The sequence below is a fragment of the Poecile atricapillus genome, chromosome 11 (genome assembly GCF_030490865.1).
Source record: "Poecile atricapillus isolate bPoeAtr1 chromosome 11, bPoeAtr1.hap1, whole genome shotgun sequence".
In the NCBI taxonomy this organism is placed as follows: Eukaryota; Metazoa; Chordata; class Aves; order Passeriformes; family Paridae; genus Poecile; species Poecile atricapillus.
Genome location: NC_081259.1, coordinates 14,260,086 through 14,278,155, shown reverse-complemented (window position 1 = coordinate 14,278,155; position 18,070 = coordinate 14,260,086). Strand labels below are relative to the sequence as shown.

Sequence of the window (18,070 nt, the reverse complement as noted above, 5' to 3'; positions counted from 1 at the left end):
ACACAAAGCTAAATTTGCAGTGAAAATCTTTGAGCTGTTGTGGGTTGTGAATAAACCCCTACTTTTTGATCCTGTGCTATGCCCCGCAGTGCAAGGCATGCAGAGAGTCACATTGTGAGAGAGCTGAGATGCAAACTTAGAGTTTTGATTTTACGTGAGAATTCTTGTTCTTGAATGCTGGCTGATGTATTTGAATGTGCATTTTGCATGTGCAGAGTGAAACTTTTCCAGTGTTAATTGAAATCTACTGCAAAACTGAATCAAATCCAGCAGGTGTTAATTGAAATCTACTGCAAAACTGAAACAAAAAGGATCATATTTGCAAGAGACATTTCAGAGACTTTTTTTTTCTTCAGACACATTTGTTTTTTCCTTTGATATTTTTATTATAAATGCTGTAGAAGTTGTGCATTAGATTTACAAGTCATTTTCATGATGGTTTTTGATTTTTTTAGGACACTTGAAATTTATTTTGTAATAAATCAAGTAACTCAGCTGCTCACTAAATTGATATTGTTTGGTTATTGTTTTAATATTTTGGATGACATTTGATTTCAACTTTCAGATACGTTTTGTATTTTCTGATTTAATGTCATCACTATTTGCAGCAGCCAGGGCTGGCTTTAGAAAAAAGTTTCTTGAAGTTTGGAGTTTGCTTGCTTTGTTTTGTTGCATGGACCAGAAGGTGCTGAAATTGCTGCAGAGTGGCAGCTTCCAGGATGCTGCAGCTCTTGAGTGAAATGAATGTTCTGAGTCTGCTACCACTCCACCAGTTTCACATAATAGCTGCCAGGGGCTTTACCATTTCTGTCCCTAAACTGGTGATTCTCAAAAGCTGAGACACAGCTCTGTCTGTTGTCAATGTCACAGAAGTGGCTGAGCATAAGCAGCTTCAAGTGAAGCTTTGTGTTCAGTGAAACTGAGTTTTTGGTGGAAAAAACGGTCCTGTGGAAGATGAGTGGTGATAATATGGTTATAGTGAGGTGCTTCTTGCATCTCTGCTTCTTGTCTGAGTTTGGAATGACTCCACTGAAAATCCCTGGCAGAACAGAAGGAACAGAACCAGCTACTACTCAGGTTTTCCTTCTTTTTCAAAGTAGCAGATTTCATGTAATGAAAGGTTTGCAAAGAAAGAAGGTAAGAAATAAGGTGTAGACGGGCCCTATTCACAGCCAGCTCACACAGGCTGTGTCTGGCTTCTGTTGCATGTGGAGCCTCAGGAATGGAGGCAGAAGGATGGTGGGGAAGGGGCAGCTGCACACTTGCTGTGTCCTCCCACAGTGTGCTTTGGGCACCTGTGGCACCTACCTCCAAACCTGGCAGGGGACATGCACATGCATTCTACAGACTAGATGTGTGTTTCAGGCAGGTGAAGGAGGGTCCCTAAGAACACCTTTTACCTTTTACCTGGACATTAATTCCAAATGCATTTAGACGCTGAGAGAAAGAACTCATCCTCTTCAAAAGTCACTGAATGAACTGGGAATGCAGATCCAAAAGAAAATTCTCTGAAAGGCTGAATAGGTGGCAACCAAAAATAATCTCTTTTCATATGATAATACTAATTTTAAGAGAAAAACTGTTACTAAACAACCTTTCCAGGGCCAGGAAAGGCTTTTTCATTAGCTGAATAATTCCAGCATATTTGCATATGCATTACAGAAATTACATGTGCACATGTCTAATCATAGCTGAGCTGCTTTGCATGGCTGCTGCAGAGTAAATAAACAATGAGGTTATTCGTGGGCTGAGTCCAGCAGCAGGGTGTGCTTAGGTGGGAGGAGGGAGCAGTGCCCCCAGGTCTTCCCTGGCTCTGTGTGCATGGGCAGGAGTGCAGAGGAAGTTCACTCACAGGGGTAACATGGCTACACTGGACTTAATTTCTCATTCAGTTTGTTTTACTGAGGCATGATACTTAATTTAGACCTTTCTTGAACTAAGCTCGTTGGTGGCAATTAAAACAGGCTGTTGGCATTTCTCCCCCGTGTGACATGGCAGCCCCTCCAAATTATCAACAAGGAGTTGTCCAGTCAAGATTTTAATTATGAAGAACTATCTCTTGTGGTTTTTAATTCCTTTTGGGCTATTACTGTCCTTTAATTGAGAGAGTGGAGGTTATGATTAGTATTTTTCTATTACATAGCAGTAAATGCTTTTCTTCAGAGTGTTGTTAAGATTTTACCTTTCTATAAAGTGAGGACTTAATTTTCACCTTGATTCTGTGATCCCTGCCAGGAGATGTTGCTATTGCTTTAAAGCAGTTTTTCTTGTTTGTAGTTTTAGTTTACATTTGCCATTTGTGTGGTGACATTTGAGTCCAGGAAAGCAGTGTATGATGACTGCATATCTGAATAGACAATTCATCTTGTATACTACAAACAGGTGTTAATGAAAAGATCATTTACCACCCAAACTTCCATGAGTGAACAACTCATGTCTGTCTCAAAACTATTAAGTTCAAAATTCATTATGAGATTTCTAGTCAGCTTCTATATCTCATCTTTCCAGAAGACTCAAATGATTGATCATTCTAAAGTGTCTGGAGGGAACCTGACAGGAAATATGGCTGAATTTTAATGAAGAAGTGATAGAAACATAAGTGTAACACTGTAAGAAAGGTAAAAGATCTGATTCAGTGGGGAAAAATATTTCACTGAAATCATGCTGCTGAGGTTTCTCTGAACGTAATTGCAGAAAGTAAATTTTCTGTGTAAACAAACTAAAAAACTTACCCAAACACATCAGAGTGTTTTACATATACAGTGTTCTCTACTGGCAGATCCAAGAGTTCTTTATAAATATTTGCTGTTAAAATTTCTACATTGTCCTGGTGATGTAGATAAGCATCACTTGTATTGTTCTACAGCCATGGATACCATATTAAATGTCAGTCAGAAAATTAATTTTAGAGAGAAGGATGATGCTGTGTATCGGATCTTGCTTCTCTAATTACTGATTGTTTCCTCTGGGAAGGAAGCAAGGAGCAAAAACATTTCCTTCTGTCTTTGTAGTCTTACTCTAATTTCAGCTAAGTATTAATAGACCTTGTGGAAGAAAATGTAATTTTTCTGAAGTGGTGAATAGTGCTAGAAGAAATAATACATCTTGCAAAGTATTATATTTTTTGTTAGTGATTGAGACCGTGTGCTAGTTTTATTTTTAGCAAGAAAAGTCTCTGAGAAAATTGTTGATACCACAATCCACTTCAAGCCATTTTAAGAATTTTTTTCAAGCTCTAAAAACCTCCATGCTTCCACTTCAAGCTACAAAGTTGGATGATTCTTACATCTTCTTAAAATAGTTTTAATAGCAGTAGAACTATAAGATTTATATGAAGCAGCTGCATGAGAACCATTTGGCAGGAATGCCACGTTTTCCCTGTTCCATTTGAATACCTGAGCTTTATTGGGGGCAGGATACAATCCCATCAGATAAAGCTACTTTGGTTCATAAATAATGCATCTTCTTGTTTTATTCTGGCTTAATTGGAGCAATTTGCTGGTCTTTGATCAATAAAAACCGAAAACTGAAAAACAGTGTATGTGTGCATAAATCTAAAGCTAACTCTGGAAGGCAATCTTTTGGCCAAATTAATTTGCTAGAAAGTACCACTTACATTGAAGCAGAGGCTAACAATAAAACAGAGCTTTATTGCTCTAGGTCAGTTCTATGGCAGTTATGGAGTAAGAAATACAAGCCACACTTGATTTGAGGAAGGAGGAGAAGGATAGTGGATGCATTGAAGAAAATCTTACAGAAATGTGTCATATTTTTACTGTGTGATAAATAATACCTGATCAGATTCATTCAGTGTTTGGCCCTGGATCCTCCCCTGTACTCAGTTGAAAACTGCAATGTGTAATCTCAGAGTATGATTCAGGTTCAGTTGGTTTGTCTGGTTTTACAACAGGAAGAACAAATTAACTGCCAGCAGATTTTGAAGAAATGTTATTTTAATTATTGAGCTATTCATGATTTGAACTTTTAAAAGCATCTTGCCATTCATCAAACTCTGTCCCTGTGAATGTAGTAGATATGCATAATACAGGCTTTCTTGATTGTTGGGAAAAGGTGACTCAGAATAATAATAATAATCATGGTCTGTGCTCCGCAGATGGATTCTCAGTAAGTAATTTTTCACCCATTCAAAATTTCAGTTTGATCTGTAAAACTGTAGTCAGAAGACAAAAGCATGAAAACATTTCTGGGAAAATAATTTAAAAGAGCCTTTCGGTGTTTCTGTATTGTTTGGAAGCTGTAAAGATGTAAAATTACATTTGCAGCTTGGCATTTTGGGGAGTTTTTCCAGAATGAAACCTTTAAAAATGTGTCTATTAGTCATGCTGATAAGGAGCTCTGAGTTGTTCGTTCTCAGTGAGTCCCTTTCCTGTACAGGACATGCTGATGTTTCTTTGGCAGATGTAGCTAAAATTTGTGCAGGAAAAGATGTGCATTTGATCCATATCCAGGAACAAGTGGGCGCAGGATAGAAGAGTCAACAGCAGTCACTGAAATTATTCAGGAGTTTAAAGATAGAACACATTTTCACAGAAGCAAAAACTATTTTAGCTCTTTTTGTGACATTGAACCAACATCTGTATGTTGTTCTTTTTGTGTTGGTGCAGTTGTCCAGGTCATGGGAAATGCATTAAGAGCTGACTTGCACCGAGGTTTATGGAATCTGGAGGAATCCCATTGAAATGAAGGGAAGAAGCTTTAAGGGATGAAGTGAAGGGAGGTTGAATTGTCAGCCATGCCAGTCTTCTTTCCCTCTTAAGAAACTTACTGATTGCAAGAAGGCAAAGCTGCTGATGTTGTAAACACCATTCACCATTGCAGTGAAATATTATAAAGGAAGGAAGGAATTGTGAGAGCTAGTATGGGATATTAAGACTTCTTGTACCCTGTGTCAAGAGGCATAGGAACAGGAAGGTAGTTCTTCCGTCATTCAGGATGTGATTAATAATGCCTCATTATTTTATTCAGGAACACCTAAAACAAAAAACTACTAAAATGAAGTAGGTATCTGGTATGGCATGCACAGCTCAGATTTTCAAATTAGTTTTTGTGTCAATACCTGAAATCCCCCTTAATGTAGATGGGAACTGAGTCTTGAACACACAAATTCTCTTTTGAGCATCTTTGTTTAAGTAGATGTTTCTCAGTGTACATACTTTTCTGACCTTGGTGTCTCACAGAGGTTCTGGTGTCTGTGCAAGGTGGTGTAGTCAGAGTTCTGTACTCAGAAACATCCCAGTACAATGCTACCACACTGTATCACAGTCTGTATTACCAGGTTACTCAGTCTGAATGTGGTGTATGTAATTAAGGTACCTCACCTTGGTTGGACATGATGAACTGTAAATTACCCCACTGCAGAGTTAGTTAAAAGCTAATGTGTACATTTTTGTGTTTCTTTTTCTATAGTGGGGAAAGTGGTGCTGGAAAGACTGTAGCTGCTAAATATATCATGAGTTATATCTCCAAAATTTCAGGAGGTGGTCCTAAAGTACAGGTGAGTTGATACACAGTAATACTGAAGCATAAGCTTTGGATTAGGACCCACTTGAGAGGTGGAATGACAGTGGCTGTTGGGGCAGACACTGGCAGATAAGAGGCTCTTTTGACCTTGGTATCTTGGGGGTGAGCAGCCAGAATCACATGGGCAGCCTGGGCTGGGCAGCTTTGCTCACCTGCAGGATGCTGCATGGCAGGGACAGCCACAGGGACAGAATCAGCTCTGCCCCAGCTGCTGTAGCCCTTATGCTGAATTGCATCTGCCAGATGGGTGGTTTTTGTCTTGGTTTTTTGTTGGGTTTTTCTTTTTAGTTAAGCTGTAAGAGGTACTTTAATTGTTCTGAACCACATTAAGAACAACAACCAATCCTTTTAGTAGATGTGTGGTTTTTTCTTCCTGTGTTGGCATTTTATTGAAAACTGACCTGGCTTTTTGGGTTTCTGTTGCTTCCTTTGAATTTCTGATTTGTGTGTATACATCAAAGAGGCACAGCAAAAACATCATCTTGTTTTATGAGGTTACCTAGGCAAAATTAGGATGCGTAAAAGCTGCCTGACAGAACAAATAGTTGCTTTTGTTAATAATTATGCTGGTGATGTCTGTTCTACTGATGGGGTAAAGCTAATTAAGTGAAATAGCCTTGAAAATTCCCTTAATGACATTACAGTGTCAGTCCTTCACTGACAGGCACTGGTAGGTAGTGGCTGCTTTTACCAGTCCATTCCTGTTGAGTGCTTACTGTAATTTTTACTTTATTGCAGTCTCTGAGGTTGAGTGTGTTCTTTCTGCGTAGTTTTGCACAACAGTGACACAGGGACCGTTGCAGAGAATAACTCAGTAACCAAAGTGAATGATCCAGAGAGAGACTGCATTGTGTTATTTTTGCAATAAATATAATGATACTTTAGAAGTAAATATCTTGTTTTGTTTAGAAGATTCCAGCTTTTTGTACAAAATTAATGAATGCTCTTAGTAATTACAGAGTTAGAGTTGATGAGGTTGGTAGGTTGCCTTGAGCATTTCTTTTGAAATAAAATTCCATCTTCTTTTCACAACCCAGCATGCATTTGATTTCTTCCAAAGCTGATGTCTTCTCCATGTTTTAAGCTCCCAGGACTAGATAAAGAGACAGTAGACATTACTTTGCATTCTAAGACAACTGGATAGCATTATCAGTGATCCCAAAACAGATTGCTGAAGCACTTGCAGATTCCTAAATTTCATCCTACTCTGACTTCATTGGTTGTGGTTCCAGATCCCTCCAAAAATTTAAATGGTCATGTGTGAGCATGATTTAAAATGAAGATGATGGAAAAACCAGATCAATTTATCAGCTGTGTTGCTTGGCAGAACAATGCTCAGAAGAACCAGTTTTAGCCTCAGACACTATGTTTAATTCTTTAGGATTTTCCTCAAAAATAGGAACTAAAAGCTCTGGAAGAAAAGTTGTTGGATTCTTTTCCTTATATGATCAAGAGAATTTTTTACAGATGCAAGATTTCTTGCCTTTTTAATATATAATTTATATGTCATGGGGAGGTTTTTTAGAAAATCTGTGACAACTGTAAAAATGTCTATTTCTGAATCTGCATTTCTTTTGTTTCCTAAAATTTTAGCATGTTAAAGATATTATTCTACAATCCAACCCTTTACTAGAGGCCTTTGGGAATGCAAAAACTGTACGGAACAACAACTCCAGCAGATTTGTAAGTCCCTCTACCTTCAAGATGACTTTACTCTTCCACCTTCTGTGCTGTTACAGAGACACTATTCAGGGGTATAATATAAATTTACTGCAGGTGAGGTAAATCTGAATAAGATATAAAGTGTGTTTTAAGCAAAGGTAGATGTTAGAGGCTTCTGTTTCATTCTGTACAGGTTGTGCATTTCTTTCTTTGTATGTACTTGGGTACAGCTTTTGAAGTACCAAGGCTGCAGTCTTTACCAATATTATACACGCAGTAGGCAGGAATTTCCTTCAGTCTGTCATTCCAGAAGGGTCAGGACAATCTCATAAAATGACTGCACACCATAAAATGATTGCACACCACAGGTTCCATTTTAAAAAGTAACACATAGGCTTTAAAAATTTGAGATGTGTTCCTTGGCTAACATGAGTGTTAGGGCAGTTAATGTATCCCTGAAAGCAAGAGATCATGGCTTTGCTTTGCTTCCAGGCAGAACAGTTCGGTGTTGGTTGTAACTCTGCTGAGCTGACTTGCTGTGTGAGTTTCCTTTATACTAAGCAAGAGTCTCAGCAGTGAAGAGAAGCCACTGATCTCCTCTCTGTGTTTGCATTAACATGGGATGTGTTAATGTCAAGCTGTATAAATGCAGAAAAAACATGGTTCAGAAATCTAAGCTTAGGTTGTACCTTGAGGTATCCAAAAACATGAAATATCCTTGTAACATTGCTTGGAATAATAAATAATAATAAATAATAAATGCACAATTTTGAATTTGCATTTCCTAATCATTTAACAGCTTGAATTATTTATTGCAGGGGAAATACTTTGAAATACAATTTAGCCCAGGTGGAGAACCAGATGGAGGGAAAATATCCAACTTCCTACTGGAAAAATCTCGAGTTGTAATGAGGAATCCTGGGGAGAGGAGTTTTCACATTTTTTACCAGGTCAGAAGTGTTTAAGTCCTTTTTGAGTTATGTAAAGTATCTAGGACTTATTTCTCCTTTTGACTGAGAAGTTGTTCCCAAAGCAGTGAGATTTGAATGCACACTGCAAAGGTAACCTGGTCTCTGCTGGGAAGCTCAGCAGCATGGTGAGACACCATCTGCCACAGACCTGCCTGGCTGCCTTTCAGCTCCACAACAGAGTGCTGCAGTATTTCAAAGCCTTGCTTGGAAATTCATTGGGAACTCCCATATGGAAAAGTCTAGGAGAATATAATAGAAAATGAGAACTTTTCAGCAGATTTCTTTTTAAACTGGCCCATATATATAGAGAGAGAGACAGTTTATATATATGTGTGTATTGGCCTGTAGTTCCTGTGAAAGAGAAGTTTGTTTCTCAGTTTATTTTTCTGAGATATTTATGATGATACTCTGTTGAATTATCCAAGTATCCCCATTTTTTGTGTTTGAAAATACTTTGCTGGCCCTCACTGGTCTTAGATGTGCATGGTCCTTACCTGCTGGAGTGCTGCTGACCAAGCTCTACAAAACTTGGGCCAAGACAGAGCTCTGTAAGTGACTGTAGCCAGTTTCACATATAGTTGAAATGCCATTTCCAGGAGGGAAAGCTGCATTAGCACTGGAATTGCTCCAGGAGCCGTGTGTTCTCCTTTTCCAAGGTATATGTACAATTTGGCCTGTCCTGCTGCTTTTCCTGTGGCCTGGAGAGGTTTTTTGACACAAGGGTTAAGAGAGAGTGGGATTTGACAGTTCTGTTTTGAAGTTTGTTCCTCCCTGGTGCAGCCCTGTCTGTGCAGACTGCATGGCCTTTGCACAGGTCTGAGTAGTGTTAAGGGTGCTTGTCCTCACCGTGAGAGCCACAGATGATGCTTTCTGAATGTGCTGTCAACTCTGCCTGCCTTGCAGTAGGTGTGGAAAACACACTGCTCCTGAGGATTTAGGGAATACACTGTAGATTGGAAAACACACTTTGTCTTTTCTTAAGGAGTTAAAGATAATGGAAGGCATTCAAGGCAATCACATTTTTAGCTATTTATTAGTTGTGAAGTTAGAACTAAACCATTTGTGGGAATGGGATTGAGAGCCTGGTCCTTTGGATTAAGCGATTACCAGAAGGTAGGAAGGATACATCCCTGGCACAGCAGCAGCCATATCTCTCCCAGTAATTTCAGGCTCAGTCACCTGTTTCTGACCAACTGGTCTCTGCTGGAGATTGTTGGGTGACACCTAATTTGGGGGTTTTTATTCTGCAGCTAATTGAAGGGGCCTCCTCAGAACAAAAAAGCAGCCTTGGCATTACCAGTATGGACTACTATTACTATCTGAGTCTCTCTGGGTCCTACAAAGTCGATGACATCAATGACAAATCAGATTTTCAAGAAACACTGGTGAGTTCTTGACCATATGATTTACTTAGTGGTGGATGTATGTTCATTTCACCGTTCATTTTAAGACATTGATCTATTAATGTGGGAATGAAAAATTAATGTAAATATAACTTATTCTAGTTGTATTTTGCCCTGAGGAGGAGTATGTTAACCCTGAAGACAGGTTTTGCAGAAAGGTGTTGTGATTTTCAGTTTGTTCTTTTTTGGAAGCGTGCAAATTTAATAAAATTTATCTTGTACAGATAATCTGTAGTATGAAAAATGTGAAAATACAAACACAGCAAGGAGCTTGTATTAGAAGAAAATTATAAAAGAATGCCCTGCTTTAGCTGAATTCCCAGTGCTGGCTGACCTTCCATGCTAATTTAAAACAGTACAGCTGAAAAGCTGGAGAAAGGGAGTGTGAAAGCACAGATCAGGCATCTTTATCCAGTGCTGCTGCCAGTTCATTGTGTGACCTGCCAACTGCTGCTGTCCTGTTCTTGGGAATTTACTATTTAAAGTAGGTGTATTAACACATCTATGTATGTAGCACATACTAAAGCCTAAAAAAATAATTGTTACTGATGTATTGGACCTTATTATTTTAGAATAGTATTTTAGAAAAACAGTTTGTTGAGAAGACATTCTGTAATTTTTCTACTCTGAACTCCAAAACCCAGGGATGCTGGGGATTTTCTAGTAAGTGGCTGAAATTCACAGCCTAAGCCAGACACTGGGCTGCTTTTTAGAGTCATTCAGTACATCTTCACAATTCTTAGTCTTGGTGGATAAACTGTGTAGAAGGAATAAAATCATTGTCTCTCAGTTTCATTGTTTCCCAGTTTGCAATGAAGCTATATATTTTTAGTGTGGCACTTAAAAGCAGGTGTTTACTTTTTTCCAGAACTTACTTTGTTAATACATCTTCTAAAAGGTGTAGATACTTCTGTATTTAATTTGAAAAAATACAGAAATGCTGAAGTAGGACATCTGGTACCCTTTGAAACTTCATTGCAGCTTTAATGAAATTTGGTTGCCTTAGGAATCTGAACTGCTTTGAATAACTCCACTTTTTAACACCAAAATTTTAAAATAACTAAGACAAGAATCTTTGACTGATGCAAATTTATTTGTTTTTCTTCCCAGCACGCGATGAGTGTGATTGGGATCTTTGCAGAGGAGCAGACATTGGTACTGCAGATAGTGGCAGGAATATTGCATTTGGGAAACATCAGCTTCAAAGAAGTTGGCAACTATGCAGGAGTGGAGAGCGAGGAGTGTAAGTACCTCTGGAAACTGTTACAGGAGCAGCAGTGGGCTGCAGCCCAGATGGCAGAAGGTGAATTGCAATTTAGAGCTGCTTATCCAAACAGAGCATCGTTTCTTAGAGTGTGAGGCTGCCAATTGAGAGTCTCTGCCAAAACCAGGTGCTGAGGCCCCTCTTTTGTCTTGTAAAAGGCCACTGACTTAACAGGAGTGTGATTTTGAATTTGAGAAATCCTGTTCCAACCTTTGAGTATGAAATAATAGACACTGTTAGAAGGGCTTGAACTCTGCTTCTTTCAAAAGTGCATGAGCACACATTCATAAAACCCCCCTGTTGATGATGTGGTTTGTGTGGCCTCCCTGTCCTGTGAAAGCAGCTCCCAGGTGTGGGTGTCCCTGGCTCAGGACACAGCTGCTGCCCAGGCTCCATACAGGTGGGTGTGTGTGCCTTGGAAACAGAGCTTTGGAGCTGAACTGAAATGCAGACTGCACATTCTGCAGTTGTGTTTCCTGTGAGTTCCTTTAGCTACAGCTACTGAGTAACTATTTCTCTACAGTTCCTGTTCCCACAGTGCCCTGTCCTTGCATCCCTCAGCACTTGCTCTGTTCTGCAGCAGTGGGGTCCACAGCAGCAAGGTGCTGGAATGTTAAAGGACTTTGAGTTTTAAATGTTTTTGTTGTGATTTATACCTTGTGTCTAATGTGGATTTGTGCTGCTTGGATAGTTTAAGGACACAGTGGATAAGCACAACATACATAACAGTACCTTATGCATACCTGTGTGTTCTCTTAATTCTTGGTTCACAATGGGTCTTAAGTCTAGGGAAATTGCATTTGTTTAGCTTTAGATACTTGATTCATAACTGATTTTAACTTTTAACCTTCGTAGTCTCTCAAATTAAGAAATTAAGTGAACCCAAAGAAAAACATTTTGTGGCATTGTATTTATATGCCTTTTGATTCCAAATGAGCTACTGTGCTTCAATTTAAATCACAGTGTTAAATCTTTCAATTAAATCAAGGCGTTTAAAAGCTGTACAAGTTGGATGCAGAGTGGGTTGCATTGAAATAACAAATGGCAAAGACATGAATTGAAAATAAATCATTGGAAGTGAATATATTTCTGTGATGAACCATGTCCACCGTGTTTCTCCTGCTCCCTGGGATACAAATACATAAATTGTGTATGAATAGTACATGGGAAGAAATTAGAAAGTAGAATGAATATCAATCTTACACATAAATATACTGATTTTAAAGAAGCCAGAGAAGAAATAGCCATGTCTAGCACAGTTTCTATATTATGAAGATGAAAGCTGTGCTCATTTCTTTTCTCCATTAGTCCTCTCCCCAGTTTACTGTTCGTCCTAACCAACTCAATAGCATTTATAAATAAGCATTTATAGCCTGCATAGCCATGAAAGATAAAGCACAAGGAGCAGCCACTGGCCAGTCCTGCTTTGTGTAAGCCTGAAATAATCAAAAGTTTAAGAATTTGGTCAGTAGTGTTCTTGTTTACAGCTAATTGCAGAAAAATATGCAAAGCCATTCTTTGCATATGCATAAACTCTGTTCCCTTGCTCCGAGTCAGAATCAAATCTGTACACATCATTCTTGACAGACCTTTAGACAAATACATCTTTAAAACTGCTAGTGATTGCTATTTGCTCTAGTTTTTGATTATATTAATTATATTCATTACTATATTTTATTATAAAAATTAATTAGAAACATAGTTTAATATAATATATTAAAATAGGAAATTATAAAAGATGATATAGTAAAATAGTAATATATTTAATTAATTATATTTTAATTAGTTAAATTATGTTTTTATTATACTAATTATGTTTATATCTAGTATTTGATTATATTGATAGATTAAAAGTTCTTATTTCCTGGAAATCTTCCATGCTGCAAATCATGGCAAATAGTAGTACTTCTCTCTTGGAAGGAGAAAAGAATTTAAACCCTCCCTCTTTACACTTGTATTGTATTGAAAAGGTTGTTTTTCACTTCCTGGAAGGCCAGGAAGTGAGCCCAATCTTTTCAGCTTTCCTTCACAGAGTGTATTTAAAACTATTCCACTGAATGCTACTGATGACTCTTTGAGGATCATTTTTTCAATTACATGCATATCCTGCTTTATAATAATTTCCAGACTGTAACTTTATGGTCTCTAACTAGGGAAAACAATCAGGCATCTTAAGAATGTGAAGTTGTATCAAGTGCTGGCCAGCTACTCTTTCCTTACAGTAAATCATTAGCACTGGGAAGGGAGAGTTTCTGAGCTCTGCATGGTGCTCCTTGCCATTACACTGTCTTCATAAATTCTTACCAGCACTATTGGTTAAGCATTTTTCCTGGCATCTTAACAGTATATGTGAGCATATCTGGTCTATAATTGCCTACATTCTTTTCCAAGTTAAAGCATATGATGATTGACCTTTTCATGTGCTCTTCAACCTGAGTTCTCTGAATTACCAGAGATGTTGCCAGTGACTCGGCTTTGTGTGGTTCCTGGTACCCCAGGGTAAATTTAATCAGCTTGCTGATGGTAATAAATCATATTTTAGAAAGCTGGTGGTTATTTCTAATTTTAAAAATACTTTTGGAATAATGTACTAGAGGGTTTACTGAAGTCATGCTGTGACATTACAGATGTATAAAGCACAAGTGACTGCTGCCTTAGTCATTATTTTATATTTTCCTTGCACCAGTGAAGTAGATCTGAAACCAATGGGACATGGAGGAAACACTGTTAGAGGATCATGTGGTTTAGTGGAGGTACAATACCAACTCCAGGAGTTTTCCTCAGGAGCTGTCACTTCTGTTTTGCTTTCAAGTGACTTCTGTTTTTCCACTCCCTAAGGTGTGTGTGACACCTGCACTAACATCAGCACCATGTGCTGAGAGTGCAGAGAATCCCAGAGTCTGGGCTGCTTATGGTACAGATGTATTTTTGTGCTTTACTTTTAAACAAGGGGAAACAGAATAAGGGATTAAAAAATAAAAGGCAAGGTAATTGAAAACTTTTTACAATGTCCTAACTTACAAGAAGAAAGGATATTAGAAAGCAGATAGCCTACTTTTTATTACATTTTAAACATTTCATGTTTTTACAAAAAAATTTCAATGGTGTCAATTTTATTTCATGTGTGAGCTCTACGTTTTATTTACGTCTCCTCCAAGAGTGATTTGTTTGAACCACACAGTTCAGAACTATGTCCTAACATGTTTGAAGGACTGAAGGTACAGAAATAGCTATTTTACTTCAAGGTGGTTTATCTTAATTGAAATCCATGTAAGTAAAGAGTTGAAAATGTCCTTGAAGAGCATAGGGGAATAGAGAATAGGGGAAAACGCTCCTCATTTCCTTTTTAAGCTGGACACTGTGAGTTTTATTGTTATTTGAGATACAGTTAATTTTTTTCTTTGTTCTGTATTTAGTCTGTAAGTCATAATCCAGCAAGCCTGATCTTTCTTGCAGTTTTAGCTTTCCCTGCTTTTCTCCTGGGAATTAACCAGGAGCGCCTGAAGGAAAAACTGACCAGCAGACAGATGGACAGCAAGTGGGGAGGCAAATCTGAGTCCATTAATGTCACACTGAATGTGGAACAAGCCTGCTACACCAGGGATGCGCTGGCCAAGGCCCTTCATTCCCGTGTTTTTGATTACTTGGTGGATGTAAGTTGGTTTTGCTTGATTTTACTGAGGTATCAAAACAAGTTCAAGGGCACGGGGAATGTTCATTGCAGGCCTTTTCTTGGCTGTCATTGCTTTGCCCAGGCCTGCCCAGGGCAGTGGGAGTGTGGCCATGGATACCAAAGCCAGGGCGCTGCCTCTGCCACGAGCTGTGCTTGCCAGCTCCTCCTGTAACCCGTGTGGGATCCTGAACTCCCTCCTGTCAGCATCTCTGCAGCTCTGAGTCTGACTTCCTCCTTCAGAGCAGAGCAGAATTAATCGTTGGTTGTGCTCCCCTGCTCTCCGATCTCACTTCCCTGCAAAGAGCCCCCTCAGCAGCCGGATTTGGCGATGGAGCCAGGGGCCAAATTCCATTCTCCACACTAAAATGCTCTCTTGTACAGAGTAAGAGCCTGGGCTGGAGGCTGGGAGCCCTGGATGCTCCTGGTGCAGCAGGGATCTGCTCCGTGGGGACTGCAGGGACCCAGAGCCTCCCTCCTGACAGCAGCCCTGTCACCCCACTGTGCTTGTGCCAGCACTGACGCTGCACAGGACGGGGACACAGAGCGAGGTGAAGAGAATCACTGTACCCTCAGTAAAATGCATCAAATAGCAGACCTAAGGCTGTTCTTTTTCTGTTGGCTCCTTTTATTTAACTGAGCCAATTACAGTGAAAAGGAAAGATTTTTATAGATAGTAGATCCAAAGGCTCACTGACCTGGAAAACAGGATAACATACTGTTCATTTCCTAACTGTTAGTAACACTTCGTTAAAAAGTGAAAGCAAAATGACATTATTCATATTTGTATTCAATTAAATTATTTTAAAAGAATTTTAATATAAATGTTTAAGAATATGAATAGATTTTAATTGTATAAACTATACTTTGTTTTATGTTTTGTTTCTGTTTTATTAGTCTATTAATAAGGCTATGGAGAAGGACCATGAAGAATATAACATCGGTGTCCTTGATATTTATGGCTTTGAAATATTTCAGGTATGGCAATGGAATACTTGGGGTTTGAGCAGATCTAACCTAGGAGAGTTTTTTTGTAATTTAGAGGGGAAGAATTTTAAACCAGAAAAAAAAACATGGATCCTATGGCCAGGATAAAAGCAAAATAATCCCAACCCATCTTCCTGGATGTGTGATCTCACTGGTAATATCTCACTTAATAAACATGAGGTATTGAAGAAACTTCAAAGAAATGAAATCATTGATCTTAAAGGGAAGATCTGAGATTCCACAAAATGTCTATAAAGTCAGCAACTCGTTTGTCACTGACAGTATTTCTTTGAAGCTTATTGCCAGCATAAGAACTAAAAATTACTGTATATAAGGCAGGAGACTAATTTTTACATTGTTTCCTTTTCTACAGAAAAATGGTTTTGAACAGTTCTGCATCAACTTTGTAAATGAAAAACTGCAGCAGATTTTTATCGAACTGACACTGAAGGCAGAACAGGTAACTGGACATTAATTACTTCAGGATTCACAAATCAGCTATTCCTTTTTCAACTGGTGGAATAATTGACGTTTCCTCATCTGTAAACAGTAAAATCTACCTTATTAAGCAAGACAAAGGGAGAGAAAACAACCTTTGTTGTTGGCTGACCCTAAAACTCTAAAGCACATCAGCTGCAGGCATTTGTTCTCTGATGGAGTGGTGCAGAAGCTGGTCCACCCCACGGTGTGCTGGTGCAGTCATATGACCGTGCCCAGGCGTGCTGCAGTCTGACTCATGGGCAGGGATGGAAAGCTGCAGCCTGGCTCCATCCCTGGGCTTCCCTTCAGCATGACACACATTTCTTTGGGGATACTTTCCTTCATTTCCTCCACACCTTTTTTGTTTTTTAAATATATATATTTATGTATGCATATGTGTATGTGTGTATATGTAAGAATGAAATAGATCAGAGAAATACAAAAATAATTGTGAAAGTATTTGCAGTTCTCTGCTCACAGTCTTACTGCCAAATCTCACTTATTTTGTTTCGGCATGGGAGGGCAGAAGGATGCAGCTGAGACAGGAGCCCTGTGTGCAGCATGAGCTCAGGGCTGGCACCAGCTTTGGGACAGTTTTCAGGAATGCCCAGACACAATTGCTTTTGTGGGAAAGTAAGCGGTCATGGTGGCACTGGGTGCACAAGTGACCTGCAGACTGTGTACTGAGCCTTTCTAAGTGCAACAGACTGGTGCAATGTAACCGAATTTTAATATGGATTTTTCCCCAGTCTTTCTTTAGGTGTCTTTATGGTTACAGTAATTGCATACAGAAATAAAAAGCCTTCATTTCATGTACATTTCTAAATGTGTTGTCTGGGGGATGTGATCCTCAGTGTGCCTGTCACAATCTTAGTTTTTAAAATAGATCAGGATGTGGATACTTAGGTGCACTGTTAAGATACTGTAAAAGTCATTTTGTTACTATTTGCAAAGTGCTTTGACAATAAAGCAGTTGAAATCTTCCTGCTGTTGTCAGTAACCAAGGAAGGGCTGTGAATGACAAAGGAATGTGTGGGGAGAACAGAGTAGGATTCCGATTCATCTTTTAGGCAGCAGAGAGCTGGATTTAACTATCAATAGGGTCATTTCTCCCACCTCCACCCAGTCATACATTTGGCAAGTCTTCTGAACATGAGTAGTGCAGAGTTTGTCTGTGGAGTGAGTTGTAAATCTAGTGCTACATCTACAGTGCAAAGGAATGTTTGCATCTGTTTCTTTTTACTTAACAGGAAGAATATGTGCAGGAAGGAATTAGATGGACACCAATAGAATACTTTAACAACAAAATAGTGTGTGACCTTATAGAGAACAAAGTGGTAAGTATTTAGAACAAACAGGCAGAGAAAACAACATGTTTTTTTCTCTTAAATATTTGGGCAACTGTTTTTTTCTGTAAAGAAGGTTCATAGGAAAATGCAAATACTGTTGTTCAGTTACTGAGTCATACTAAGTCTATATATAAATCTTACATAAGATGTCTTATACGAGTCCTGAGATATGTCATGTAAGATACCATCCAAAAGGAGAACTATACCATGGCTTGATTGACACATGGCTAAAAAACAAAATAATGGGAAAAAAAAAGTATCCACTGAAATTTATCATGATCTTACTGACATACTGTACATCAGGTAATGCTCTTTGTGTCCCTGGAAGATGTAATTCATTTTGGGGAAGCTACAGCACCACCTTTCCTTTGAGGTGCTGTTGCAAATCAAGCAGAAATAAGTGAAGAGTCAGTATTGTAGATGAAAGAAATTTTGTGGTTTTGCTCCACAGACTGTTCTGTAGTGTCAAGTCTTTATGTCCTGTTTTGGGCTGACAACAAACTTTGAGTTGTCCTTTAGTTCAGAAGTAGGGTGTTCTTCAGATAGTTCTTTATCCTCATGTAGGCCAAAACAGTTGTTGAAAGACTGGAGTGACTTGTGCTGCTTTTTGGTGGAGTGAGGAAAGAAACTTTAAACAAATGTTGAGTGTTTTGATGTCTTTGTTAATGTGAGTTTTTTCAACAGTAATCACTGTTTCCTCCATTATTTCTCACTGTCATCCCATGAAGTGTCATCTCTCCTTA

General features: G+C 38.7%; 1 protein-coding gene across 1 annotated transcript in view; it reads left to right on the top strand.

Annotated features, from left to right (window-relative positions):
• MYO1E (myosin IE) overlaps positions 1–18,070 on the top strand; it is a 77,035-nt gene that overhangs the window by 35,430 nt on the left and 23,535 nt on the right. The window contains 9 exon segments of the mRNA XM_058846616.1: positions 5,428–5,515; positions 7,135–7,224; positions 8,022–8,153; positions 9,425–9,559; positions 10,688–10,820; positions 14,298–14,494; positions 15,409–15,489; positions 15,872–15,958; positions 17,229–17,315. Coding sequence (XP_058702599.1) covers positions 5,428–5,515; positions 7,135–7,224; positions 8,022–8,153; positions 9,425–9,559; positions 10,688–10,820; positions 14,298–14,494; positions 15,409–15,489; positions 15,872–15,958; positions 17,229–17,315 — 1,030 coding nt within the window.